Below are 14,449 nucleotides of genomic sequence, written 5' to 3' on the forward strand. Positions count from 1 at the left end.
CTGGGGGCCGGCACTGTGGCACAGAGGGTTAACACCCTGGCCTGAAGCGCCGGCATCCCCTATGGGTGCCGGTTCTAGTCCTGGCTGCTTCACTTCCGATCCAGCTGTCTGCTATGGCCTGGGAAAGCAGTAGACGATGCCCCAAGTCCTTGGGCCCCTGCACCCGCATGGGAAACCCTTAAGAAGCTCCTGGCTCCTGGCTTCAGATTGGCACGGTTCTGGCTGTTGCGGCCAACTGGATAGTGAACCAGTGGATGGAAGACCTCTCTCTCTCTGCCTCTCCTCTCTCTGTGTAACTGTGACTTTCAAATATGTAAGTAAATCTTTTTTTTTTTTTAAAGATTGTTTTTAAAAAAATGTTATTTCTGAACAGAAATAAAATCCATCCACATGTTATCATAACCTGAAGATGAATGAAGACTGAAATTCACAAAAGGCTAATACTTGTTTTCTAATACAAACTCTGATCCCTACTTCACAAGACAATCAAGAATGCCAAACAGAACCTTGACCTAAATGGGAAATGTAAAAATCAATAAATACTATATAACACAGTGGAGTATGTTCATACCACACAAACGGATAATGTCACAAAAAAAACACTCCATGCTTCTTTTGAAGAGGCTTGTATTATTTTACTACACTAAATTAAAAGGGGAGTTGGAGTGCGGTGAAAAGAGTAGAAAACTTAACAGGATATTAGAATCTGAAAAACAGCCACTACATTCAATAAACATATCTTTAAGATGGAGAAAACAAAACCTAGGAATCTAGTAATACACGTTTACGAATAGCACAGAGGGAAACTATTTTTAAGTACAAATATTCCTTAAAATAACCAAGATAAATCCTTGGAGGAGTCTGAAATTACATGTTAAAAGCAATCAGTTTTGATAATTGGCAAGTATTAAGGAGATAAAAATGTGATTTGAACTTCATCTACTGGGCAATAAAGGGAAGGATATTTGTACTATCAGAATTTAAAAGTACAAAGCATAAGAAAGGTAAAAACAAATTCAGAAAAGGCATATTCAAATGAGGAATTCAATCGGTTCTGACCCATGTGTCACTTCTTAGAACCATCTACTTTAACAGATACCAAGACCATTAATGTGTATATCAGAGTTAAATGAATAGATTTTGAACTTACAGTTAAGCTGCATGTTTGTCATGAGTGTTAAGCTATGAAGCACGAGGCACCATGTCCGAAGCAAAGTATTGGGATACCAAGCTAGCACTGTGAGAAAGCTAGTTATTGACGCTATGTAGAAAACAGAAAAAGGAAACATATTTACTCAGAAAAACAACGTTTACTAAAAATTAAAAACCAAATGAATAAATTCAAAAACAAGACTTCATTTCTTTAAGTTACTTCACTACTTAGTATCCTCAAAATATAAAATGAAGATTCCCCCATTAAATACAACTCAAGCACTGAGAGAGAATAACATCTTATGGTTAAGCTTAATACTCAGCGTACAACCCATAAATGACGTTATCAACACAAATTGCTGTAACTTTCCTAACTACAGTCTTTTCTACAGCAACATAGCTTGTGTGCTACAAAAAACTTCATATTTTGGGGCCAGTGCTGTGGCATAGCGGGTAAAAGTGCCACCTGCAGTACCGGTATCCCATATGGGCGCTAGTTGGAATCCCAGCTGCTACACTTCCAATCCAGCTCTCTGCTATGGCCTGGGAAAGTAGCAGAAGATGGCCCAAGTCCTTGGGCCCCTGCCCCTATGTAGGAGACTTGGAAGAAGCTCCTGGATCCTGGCTTCAGATGGAAGACCTCTCTCTCTGCCCCTGCCTCTCAAATAAATAAATCTTTAATAAAAAAAAAACACACACACACACACAACACTTCATATTCTATAAAACCAAAAGCTGAAAATAATAAGGAAAAATGGAAGATCTGGGACAGATTAATGAAAACTAATGTAACTTCACAACAAAAACTGGGTAGCTAGGAAGGCCCAAATATGAAGAACTCACGGCAGCTGTAGAAGTGAAAGAAGTTGTTAAAAATGTACAAACACAGAGTGGGCATTTGGCAAAGCACTTAAAATGCCCCTTGGGATGGCAACTTCTCATACTGCAGTGCCTGGCACTGAGTCCCACCTCTGCTTTCTACCCACCTTCCTGCTAACGCCCCTGGAAGGCAACAGATTCGACCCTTGGGTTCTGGCCACCTATGTGGGAGACCCACACAAAATTCCTACAACTGGCCCAGCCCCAGCTGTTGTCGTCATTTTGGGAAGTAAAACTCAAATGGAAGATATCTATCTTAGTGTATGTGTGGCTCGCTCTGCCTCTCAAATAATTAAATAAATATATCTTTAAATTTTTTTTTAGGAGCTGGCACTGTGGTTCAGCATATTAAGCCACTGCCACTGATGCCAGCATTCCGTATGAAAATCAGTTTGAGTCCTAGCTGCTCCACTTTGGATTGTGCCACTGCTAATGTACCTGGAAAAGCAAAAGATGATGGCCCAACTACTTGGGCCCATGGCATCCTCCTGGAAGACCCTGATAAAGTTCCAGCATTCAGTCTGGGCCAGTCCTGGCCATTACGAACTGGGGAGTGAATCAGAGGATGCGGAATTCTCTCTGTGTCTCTCCCTCTCTCTACATAACTCTGCCTTTCAAAAAATAAGTAATCTTTTAAAAATTTGTTTTTTAAATAACACAGTGGAAGAAACAGAAATCTATGGATTAAACCAGGGGTAGGTAGTGCTGATACAATGCAAGTTTAAACGGAATCATAAACCAGTTTGATCTGTCACAACAGTTGGAAGACAGATTTTTAACAGCTGAGCACGAAATGGAAAAAGCCTCAGAAATACTTTTCTTAAAAGTTATCTGAAAGAAATTGCTATAACAAGAGCTTAAGAATAGTTGTTTTCCTATTGAGATATTTGATTCTACTTTCATATATTGCATCTGTCAAGGAAAAAAATAAACTGCTACTGGAAACCGACATCCTTCAACAGGAGGCCAACCAGGGAATAACCCACATTTGGGGAAAGAAAAAAATCTGCTGTAACAGAACAGTCAAAGGAAACACAACTCTGCAGAAATACAACATGAAGAGCAACAGAACACTGTAAACTTTAGTTGCGCATAGGAATAGCAGAAAACAGACAAAAATAATTGTTTTTTCTTGCTAAGTCAGTGCATTTTTTAAAAGATGGTGGCAGAGGTGGCTTCCCCCACTAAAATATAATCCCACCGAAAATGACTAGACATATTTTTATCTAATCATAATCTTTTGAACTGTTCTTTATACTATATTAATGATTTTCCTTCTAATAAATCTTACCTTGATTTAATGAAATGATAGGTACTCGATTAGCATTATATAAAAAAATGTCAGCTCCATTCTCCTTATTTCCAGATGAACTAGAATTCAGGCTCAATGTGAGCCACAACTGGAGAAGTGATTCCAACTGAAAAAGAATAAATTCACAGAATAAAAATATATTATTATGAAATATCATTTAAACTTGTATATAAAACCTTATCACGAATAAAGAATTTATCCTGGGGCCAGCATTGTTGCATATCAGGTTAAGCCGTCACCTGTAATTCCAGCATCCCATATGGAAGCTGGTTCCTGTCACGGCTGCTCCACTTCTGATTCAGGTCCCTGCTAACGGCCTAGGAAAAGCCGCAGAAAATGGTTCAAGTACTTGGGCCCCAGCAACTACATGGGAGACATGAAACAAGTTCGTGGCTCTTGGCTTCAGCCTAGCCCAGCCTCAGACATTGTGGCCATTTGGGGAGTGAATCAACCAATGGAAAAATTCCAATATCTTTCTTTCTCTCTCCTTTCTCTCTCTCTCTCTCTCTGTCTGCCTCTCTGGCTTTCAAATAAATAAATAAATTTCCGTTTTGAAAAATTAAGTTATGCTATTAAATACGTCCACCAGTTACTATATAATTCAGTTGACAAGCAAACCTCACTTCAAATTTTTGATGAAACAAAATTTGGTTCAGGGGCTGGTGCTGTGGCAGAGTGGGCTAAGTCTCCACCTGCAGCGCCGGGTTCCCATATGGGTGCCAGTTCGAGTCCCAGCTGCTCTACTGCCAATCCAGCTCTCTGCTATGGCCTGGGAAAGCACTGGAAGATGGCCCAAGTCCTTGGGCCCCTGTACTTGTATGGTAGACTTGGAAGAAGCTCCAGGCCCCTGGATTTGGATCAGCATAGCACAGGCCATTGTGGCTAATTAGGGAGTGAACCAGGAGATGGAAGACCTCATCTCTCTGCCTCTCCTTCTTTCTCTGTGTAACTTTGACTTTCAAATAAAAAAATCTATCTTTTAAAAAATTAGTTGAATTCAAATTTACAATTTGCCTCATAAATTTTTTACTAAATTACAACAGGTGATTCAAGCCCTGAAATCAGATTTAGGGAAAAATGCTGGCACTGAGCAGATAAAGCAATCGCCTGCAATGCCAGCACCCCTTACTGGAACACCAGCTGGATTCCCAAGCATTCCACTTTCAATTCAGCTCACACTAATGTGCCTGGGCAACAACATCAAGATGGCCTACATACTGAGACCACTACCACACACATGGAAAACCTGAACAGAGCTCCCGGCTCCCGGCTGCTAGCCACTGGGGAGTGAACGAACAGATAGAAGATTCATTCTAAAGTGTTGAAATCTTTACTGAGTTGGTCTTTATCGAGTATAAAGTTAATTAAAAATGAATCTTGGCCGGCACCGCAGCTCAATAGGCTAATCCTCCACTTAGCGGCGCCGGCACATCGGGTTCTAGTCCCGGTCTGGGCACCAGATTCTGTCCTGGCTGCTCCTCTTCTAGGCCAGCTCTCTGCTGTGGCCAGGGAGTGCAGTGGAGGATGGCCCAAGTACTTGGGCCCTGCACCCCATAGGAGACCAGGAGAAGCACCTGGCTCCTGCCTTCGGATCAGCGCGGTGCGCCGGCTGCAGCGCACCGGCCGCGGCGGCCATTGGAGGGTGAACCAACGGCAAAGGAAGACCTTTCCCCTCTGTCTCTCTCTCTCTCACTGTCCACTCTGCATGTCAAAAAAAAAAAAAAAAAAAAAAAAGAATCTTAATGAAGAATGGGATGGGAGTAGGGGTGGGGGGATGGGAGTAGGGGTGGGAGGGTGGGAGTAGGGATGGGAGGGTGGCTATATTCCAAAAGTTGTACCTATGAAATTTGTATTCATTAAATAAAGGCTTAAAAAAAAAAGATTCATTCTCTCTCTCCCTGTCTCTGCCCCGCCCCCTCCCAGTCACACTGTGTTTCAAATAAATAAAAAAGGAATATTTAATGAAAAAAGAGATCACAGACTTAATAGGAACTAAACAAATAAAATAGCTTAAAATCCTGGAAATTACAGATGGTCCCATAAGGAACTGAGATCATCAAAGTATTTCCAACACTTTTCCCTTGAAGTTTAACAATGAAATCATTGCTATCAGGTTGAATAGGAGCCTCCCAGTTAGTTTCATCTTTTATCAGGGTAGCATCATTTCTCATAAAGACATACCTGAACATGATGGACTTGAAGCATGGAAAAAAGTTTGTTGAAACAAACATTTAACATCGGGACAGAAGATAACTGGATAATAAGTTGGTTGGTTTGGTTCACTGCCTGAAAACCGCCTAGAAGTGAATCATCTGTTCCAGTGGGAGACTGTGACACTGCAAACAAACACCAGTATGGTAAACTATGCAGAAGACATGGTAACTGGCAGGTAAAAAAATTAATTAAAATTGCACTCTTTATTTCAAAGTTCTATATTAGTATTTCAAAATTCTGCATTTATAATATCACTTAAAGATAAAAAAGACCATAGAAGGAAGCTCCCAAATTCACAAGACTCTCTCAGCAAAGGAAAAGAACTTATTCTCTGTTAATTGTTAATTGCATTTTTTCCTAATTAAGAAAGGAAGAGAAAGAAAAGTATTACCTAACTAGTGTGGCAGTTTAAAATAATTCAGATTTTGATCTACTGACTCTTAATGCTGACTGCACATCACAATCACCTGAGCAAAGTTTTCCAAGATTCTGATGCTCAGGTTCTACATCAAACTATGAGGAAAACGACATACTAAAAAAGAGACCCATTTATGTCAGAAGAATAACCAAAATGTAAAGTGATGCATGTACCATTTTCAAAAGGACACTCTAGTAAGTTGTTTAATGAAATGGACTACTCTGAGCAATGCTGTGCTGTCTGTGATCACAGGGAGGCTGTGCCGTACAAAAAGGGTTCCCATATCACAAGAAGATGAGAAGTAACAGTACTGGTGTACCAAGACCAAGATTACAGAGCACTGTCTCTGTTTCTCTTCTCTATAGCTTCTAAAACAAGAAATAAATGACGATTGTAAATCGAAAAGATTCAATTTAACTTACAGAAGGAAAAAAACCTCAAACTTCTCTATTGCTAAGGGTTGTGAAGTCTCCTTCAGGGGAGGAGCAGAGGCGATCATCTAGGTTGTAGCTACCATCTCTACGACTTTACTCACTCTATTCCAGGGAAGGTGGTGTGGTTTACAGGCCTAAGAAAAATGAAACCATCATCCTCTCCATAGCATGGCTCTTTCATCTTTGCTCCTGAGACACAGGGGGCTATGTAACTGTACTCCTCCGACATGCAGAGGTCTACAGAAGTCTAGCACTGTACATCAAGGTCAGCAAACCATGATCTGATGGCCAGATCTAGCAGGCCACATGTTTCTGTAGCACAGCAATGCCCATTTATTTACATCTTATCTACCACATCAAAGCTGAGTGCACACAACAATATACTATATGGCAACCTTTCAGAAGAAAAATACGCTGTCCTTTTCTGTAGAAAGGTAATAAATCCTCTCAGTTCTGGGATCAGTTAGCAGGCCCACAGGGATGTCATTCTATCCTATGCTTTGCATTCTAGTCTTTTAAGATGGTGAAGATTTTATTATAAAAAAAAAATCCACTGTATGACACATCCATAATGAAATGAAATCACAGTCCACTAGCTAATCCCTTAGGCTTCTCTAGGAATTTCATTAACTAAATAATAGTACAAAAATAAAAGCATAATTCAGGTTTTAGACTGAGTCTAGAGCACTACATGGAGCTATTTGGCATGCTCTTTTACCATTTGTTGATTCCTTGTCTTAATTCTCAATATGCTACTAATTTAGAGGGGGAGAAGTGATACACTCAAACTCACAACACCCATGGAATTCTTAAAATGGCCCCTGTTCAACACACTTGAAAACAATCAAGAGATAAAGCACATATTACAATACTCTAAGAAGGGTAGTTTTACTTACATGTAGGAGATGTATTTGTTAGTGCCTGTAAAATGGAATCTGCTTCCAGAGTTGACATCATTTTCAACATAAGTTCTGCCTGCTGTTCAAGACCAACTTCAAGGCGAGCATCTAGGGCTATAAAAAGCAATTAGGGTCGGGTAGGGTACGGTGGGGTGGGGAGAAAGCATATAGCATATTTGACCATAATTACTCTTGTCTCCATGTCCTACAATGAAATGTTGACATCTGAAGGCACAACGTAAAAACAGCCTGGTATGTGCTATCAGAGCGAGAGCAGGGGGAAAACATCTGTGCAAGGTGGTTAGAAACAGAGAGTGGCTATACAGAGATAGGTAAATTAAATAGCAAAGTCATGATAATAAGGACAAAGAGAGCCATGTTTCTCACTGTCAGAGGAAAGAGGTATGGATTCTAAAAAAAGAATAAGACTCCATGGGGCTAGATACAAAAATATAGGTGCAAATGTCTGTGTACACGCACACACACACACACAGACAGAGAACCTAGTTCTGCCCATGAAAAGAGCCACCAAAATAACAACAAAAACATCTGGCATACAAATCATAGCTCCTAACCCACGTCAATCCTTTAAAAAGGTTCTGAAATACTATACTGCTCGCAAAGTGGCTAATTATCACAATGATGCAGTTAAGTAAACGATGAGCCTGAGGCATCACATTTTGCCAGAAAACAAAAAAGGGCCCAAACAATAACAAACACACATCAAGGACAGAGACCAGACTAAAGGAGCTCCTACTGGTCATATCTGGGATGATTTACACCTCAGAACAAATAATGGCAACACTATAAATGTATTTCATGACACTGAGCTACACCCACATCAAAGATATGGCTGAAATGATAAACTGCATGTTATTTACATTCAATCACAATAAAAAAATAAATGAAATTATAACCCACTGAGTAAATAGGAAAATTATGAATCCATTAAAAACTACAAGCTAATTCATTTTTCAAAAAATAAATTTGGTGAGGAACAGGATATTTGTAGGCTTTATCTCTGCTCCCTGAAACCTCAAAAGAATTATGAGAGAGAGTAAAAGAGTAATTCAACCATGGAGAAGCCCAGCAGACACCTCCTCAATTAAGTGATCAAACTTAACACCACTGGGGGTGGGCAAACAAAAATCCCAGATCACCAAACAGCACACAATGAGAGAAAGCATTATTTCTGTGGTCCTCCTGCCAAGATGCATGATCTCAATCAAATTATGAGCAAGCAGCATACAAAAGCAAATTGAGGGACACTGTAAAAAATAATTGGTCTGTAATGTTCAAAAGCATCAGGGGCACAAACTCTGAGGAACAGCTGTAAACTGAACACTAAAGAGATATGACAATTAAATGCAAGGCATTGTTCTGCATTGGGCCCTTGTGGATACAGGACAGCTTCCGAACACTGACTACTATTTGAATGGGCTCTCAGTTCTGGATATAGTAACATCAAATTCCCGATTTTGATGAAAGACGCCTCTTTATGTGCTCATTAATAACATCCAGCTTTGTTAAACTAACGAATTAATGTAAGATGAGCAACAGATTCTCAAATAGTTCAGGATAACAAATATTCTCTGGAGTGAATTGCAACATTTCATTAAATGTGTGATAGTATGAAAATTTTAAAGATGTTTTTTAAAAAATTAAGTATGTCTGACCTGTATGACTAGAAAAATACAAAAATTAAAATTCAATATGGTTTCATTCTATTTTTAAATAAAATACAAGTGTATAATTAAAGTAAGAAATTAAAACAAAATACAATTGAAATCACAGTCAATACCACAGAACCCACAACCAGCTTTTGTTGGGTGTTATTTTGAGAAACAAAAAAATGGACCATAAACAGAAGCTGCTGAACACCAAATGAAAGAAAATCAGCTCTGGATGGCACTCACAGCACAGCTGTGACACTAATAACACACCCAAGCTCAATTTCTCAATGCACATAGTATACATAAATTTAACTTCTTTTAAGGGTAGCGTATGTCTTAAAATGTAGATATACACTTACCCTGAGACACTGAAACACTAACAGTCTGTGATCCATTCTTCTCTGTGTTTGCTGGTGGCTTTGCTACAGGAATTCCCAGACCGCCAATGTAAGGGTTGTAATTGTACGTGCCATAATCAGCACCCCAGTAATCATACCACGTACTGCTTATTGGCTTAAAAAAACATAAAACAAATTGTGGTTTCTTTTTGTCTCTCTACTGAGTGACACATTACTTACATTATCTACACTTACCTAGGATTACAAAAGAAATATTCTCCCCATCCTTTAAATTTCCAAAACTCATTTATAAATTGTTTTAAAAATTTGAGAGAGAGAGTTACCTCCTATTCACCATTCACTGCCCAGATGCCCCCAATGGCAGACTATGACTGAGTGGGCAGGACTAACGCTGTGAGTAGAGAACCTAATCCAGCTCTCTCATGTGGGTGGCAGAAATCCAAGTACCTCGCACAACCACTGCCCAGGTCTGTATTTGCAGGAAGAGAATCACTCTGAAAAGGGACGTAGGTCTCCCAACTGCTAGGCCAAAGGCCAGCCTCTTCCACTTCTAATTTTAATGATTTACAAGGAAGGTTCAGTAACATTCTCTTCATTTTCTGCCAAAATCTCCAAATATTTTATTTGTCTATAGGAAACTAGCATAAGAAGTATCTATCATGAGCTACAAGAACACTACTACTATAAAGTATCGCAACTGTCTCCTTTAGGAAAGTAGAGGCTAATAGAGAAGCATAGTCTGCAACAAACTCAGCTTATACAAGACTTAAATGCTGCCTGCAATGCTGGTATTCTATAACTATACTTCCACATCCTTACTAGTGATTATTATAAGTAATCGCTGATTCCTATATTAATAAAAATGGTCTAAGTTTTCTTCGTACCACTGGATTTTTTTAAACTACTATAGTATCTACAGTAAATTAGTGCATCTTGAAGACAGTGAATAATGGGTTGTATTTGATGACAAACAGGTATAATTCCCTCTTTTAAGTAATTATTAAGCAGAAAGTTTAAGTGAAAAGACAAATTGTGAAGAATATTATAATGTATCATACCTTAAAAACTTTGGCTGCAAGAGGATCCTTTTCTAAATCAATATCTAAAGGATCAATATCAACTTCCATTAGATCTTGAAGTAACTCCAGGTCAATTTCTTTATCTTTTTCCAAAGAGGAGAGGGGAGGTGCACCTTCAAATAATTCATAGTTATTGTCTTGGTAGAGTATATCACATAACATTTACCTAATACACTGGTTTTAGTAATAGAAAGTTATTTTACTTACATGTAAAACATCTGCCTACTGATTTTAAATAAAGCATTTAAATATTACACCTAGCAATTAAACATTAATAAATATGCAAATGTATCACTTTGTAACACAAAATAAACAGACTAATGCAATGATCTTTGATTTCCTAGGGGAAATACACCAGTATTAGCTCTTCTTAAATTAAGCCATATTAACTTTTTTTAAAAAGATTTATTTTATTTATTTAAAAGAGTTGCAGAGAAAGGTAGAGACAGAGTAGGAGGAGGGGAGTCTTCACTCCCCAGATGGCCCCAACGAATGGAGTTGAGCTGATCTGAAACCAGGAGCCAGGAGCTTCATCCAGGTCTCCAACATGGGTGCAGGGCCCAAGGACTTGGACCATCCTCCACTGCTTTCCGAGGCACATTAGCAAGGAGCTGGATTGTAAGTGGAGCAGCCAGAACTCGAACTGCTGCCCCATGGGATGCTGGTGCTGCAGGCCAGGGCTTTAACCTGTTACATCACAGCGCCGGCCCTACCACACTTATTTATTTGAAAAACAGATAAAGACAGAGAGACACACAGATAGGGAAAAAAAAAAAAAAAAAAAAAAACAGATAAAGACAGAGAGACAGAGAGAGACTGATCTTCCATTTGCTGGTTCACTTCCAAAATGGCTGCAAAGGCCAGGGCTGGTCCAAAGCCAGGACCCTGGAGCTCCATTGGATTTTCCACATGCGAAGTAGGGGCCCAAGTCGTTGGGCCGTAATCTGCTGCCTTTGTAGGCACAGGAGCAGTGAAATGGATAAAAAAGTAGATGAGTCAGGACTTAAATCAGCACTCAATATGGGATGCCAGCACTGAAAGGGGGCACTTAGCTCACTGCATCACAACACCAGCACCAAGTCCATGATCTTTGATATTTCAAATAATTATTAATATGCTTGGAATGAATACATTATTCATTCTGTTTCATCCCCTTCCTTACATCCATATGACAGGTAATTTTACCCAGTAGTTAAGAGAAAAGCAAAGATTTCACTCGCAAGACTGCAATTTGGGGCTCACAGTGGGTTAAGTCATGGCTTGTGATGCCAGCATTCCATATCGGAATGCTGGTTTGATACCCAGTTGCTCTGGTTCTATTCCAGCTGCTTGCTCATGAGCGTGAGTTATGAACAAAAGATGGCTTAAGTACTCAGGCCCTGGTCATCCATGTAGTGAACACAGAAGTTGTTTTGGGTTCTGGGCTCTGGGCTCTGGCCTGGCCTAGCCCTGTTACAGCCAATGCACCTGTGGATTCAAGTTCTTATGTCTCTCTGTCTCTCCCTCTCTCTGTTACTCTACCTTTCAAATAAATAAATCGTAAAAAAAAAAAGGGGGGGGGGGCTGCTAATTACTTTTTCTATAATAAAAGAGAAATTATTTTGCTGTTTGATGCTTCCAAAATTTAAAGTTGCTTTCTATCTCTTGAAACCCTTACTTTCCCACACAAGACCACAGATGACAAAATCCTTAATTCAGCTGATAGGAACAGAAAAAGTCTCTCCCAGAGAGTATAATCTATGTGAATAATAAATGAAGGGCAGTTCACCACGCAAATCGGAGGAAGATTTCTACTACAGATGAAGAGAGTATTAGACAGAAAAGATCATATTTTAAGAGCATAAAACTAATGAATGAAAAACCAGTTGAAAAATAACCACAGCATCTGACATATATTGGGCAAGAAGTACCACAGCGTTTTAACAAGAAGTACCAAAATCACAAAGGAAATTAACTTACAAATACAGTTTTTAAAAAGGAAAAATATACCAATCCCTCCCACACACAAACACAAATTGAATCATGAAGATCAAGTTCTTTAAATCTTGCTACCTTTACCACAACATATCTTGAAATGTTTTCTATATTTTTACAACACAGCTAAATCAAATTATTACAAAATAATTAGGACATTATATAAGTACTTTGTGGCAATAAGCACTCCTTGGAAAACCAACTTGAAATGTACTCATCAGGAAAATAGCTCATGTAGTTTCATAGGGGCAAAGACCTAATGGAGAAACGCTATTTTCATTTACTGGAAAGAACTAAAGAGTATTTCAGGTAACACAATTTTAAAACTTATCCATGAGTGCACATTTAGATTAGTAGTTAAGATGCACACATCTTACACTGACGTGCCTGAATCTGGTACCTGGCTATAGCTCCTAATTTCATCTTTCTGACAACGCAGACCCTGAAAGGCAGCCATGACAGCTCAGGTCATTGGGTTCCTGCCACCCATGTAGAGAACTGGAATTGTATTCCCAGCTCTGGCCTTCAGCCCAGGCCTAGTTCTACTTGTTATAGGACTTTGGGGGAGTGAACCAATAGATGGGAGGGCTCATTCTCTCTCTCTCTCCCTTTCTCTCTCTCCCCCAAAATAATAAAAATTTACCTGTTATATCGTGTGTCAAAGGCTCATCAATAGTTTCCAGCAACTGAACCGCAGACTGCTGAAGAGAGTCATCAGAGTCCCCAGCTGTTGCACCAACATCATCACTCACTGTTCCTTCCTCCATGGCTTCTGCAGCTACTGGAGCCAACAATTCTCCTATATGTAAGCAGACAGTTCTAATCGCTTTAACAATATACACACAGTTTCATAAATCATATTAAACTATAATTTTTTCCTGTTGTTAGAGAATGACAGAATACATTCTATCATAAAAGAATCTAAGGCAAATGAGATTCCACCCTTGTAAGGGATATTAGGATGCACTACAATATTTATGAATATCAGACAAATAAATAGTGGCAGAAAACCCAATATATAAGGACAAGCCATTATTGTATTCACTTTACATATATTAACTTACTTATTCCACAACAATCTTACAAGGTACTTTTAGTTTTCTTAATTGACAGAACAGAGGCACAGTGATTCTCTCAAGGCCACATAAAGAACCAGTAAACCAGCACAATTGTATCATTAATAAAGAAAGCACTAGTTCAATATCCATGCACTTCAACAACTTCTCTAAATATAGACTTGTCACCGGCCTCAACTTTGTTATAATGAGACATTTATGTTTTTAAGAGGGTTATAATTTATGTAAAAGATTACTTAGCTGAGTAATGACAAGCTACTTTTGTCATAACCTATAAGAAACAAATCCTGACAAACCTGCTAAAATATCTTGCAGCATACAAGTTAAGGAGTACTGAGCCCAAGCACCACCCCATGATATATCTCCTCTGTTGAAGTCAGTCCCAACCAGAAGTAACAGCAGTCTCTCCAGTTGCGGTTCATTGACAATCTCACACAGATGAATAGTTGGCCTTGTAGCATTTGCAATGCGTGCAAGAACCTGTAATACATTTTATGAAATCATATACTTAAATAGCAATTACAATTTTATTTTTTAAAAAGTAACAGAGGCATAGACTAAGTTACTGCTTGGGAAACCTGTATCCCATATGGTAGTATTGGTTTGAGTACCAACTACTACTCATTTCCAATCCAGCTTTCTACTAAACTATCTGGGAAGGCAGTGGATAATGGCTTCAGTGCCTGGGCACACTGGAGACAAGAAAAGAGTTCCTCGCCCGTGGCTTCGGTTTGGCATAGCCGTGAATAGTCATCATCTGGGAGTAAAGCAAGAGAAGGAAGATCTCTTAGCCATCCATCAACCCCATTACATTGCCTTTGAAATTTAAAAAAAATCTTAAAAAAAAAAAAAAAATGTGGCCAGGGGCAGCACTGTGGCCTGGCAGGTAAAGCTGCTGCCTGCAGTGCCGGCATCCTATATGGGCACTGGTTCAAGTCCCAGCTGCTCCACTTCTGACCCATCTCTCTGCTATGGCCTGG

The 14,449-nt window shown here is 39.2% G+C and overlaps 1 protein-coding gene across 22 annotated transcripts in view; it reads right to left on the reverse strand.

Annotated features, from left to right (window-relative positions):
- The window catches only part of BIRC6 (baculoviral IAP repeat containing 6), a 272,057-nt gene that overhangs the window by 104,878 nt on the left and 152,730 nt on the right, over nt 1-14,449 (reverse strand). For all 22 annotated transcript variants that reach the window (XR_011386716.1, XR_007918299.2, XR_011386717.1 and 19 more), the window contains 8 exons: nt 13,766-13,949; nt 13,037-13,192; nt 10,399-10,532; nt 9,341-9,494; nt 7,306-7,422; nt 5,525-5,679; nt 3,323-3,449; nt 1,151-1,261 (listed from right to left, as the gene is read on the reverse strand). Coding sequence is in view for 19 of the 22 variants with exons in the window: in XM_070069267.1 (XP_069925368.1) it covers nt 1,151-1,261; nt 3,323-3,449; nt 5,525-5,679; nt 7,306-7,422; nt 9,341-9,494; nt 10,399-10,532; nt 13,037-13,192; nt 13,766-13,949 (1,138 nt within the window). In the remaining 3 variants the exon portion in view is untranslated. The remainder of the gene's footprint in view (nt 1-1,150; nt 1,262-3,322; nt 3,450-5,524; nt 5,680-7,305; nt 7,423-9,340; nt 9,495-10,398; nt 10,533-13,036; nt 13,193-13,765; nt 13,950-14,449) is intronic.

This window comes from Oryctolagus cuniculus, chromosome 2 (assembly GCF_964237555.1).
Source record: "Oryctolagus cuniculus chromosome 2, mOryCun1.1, whole genome shotgun sequence".
NCBI lineage: Eukaryota > Metazoa > Chordata > Mammalia > Lagomorpha > Leporidae > Oryctolagus > Oryctolagus cuniculus.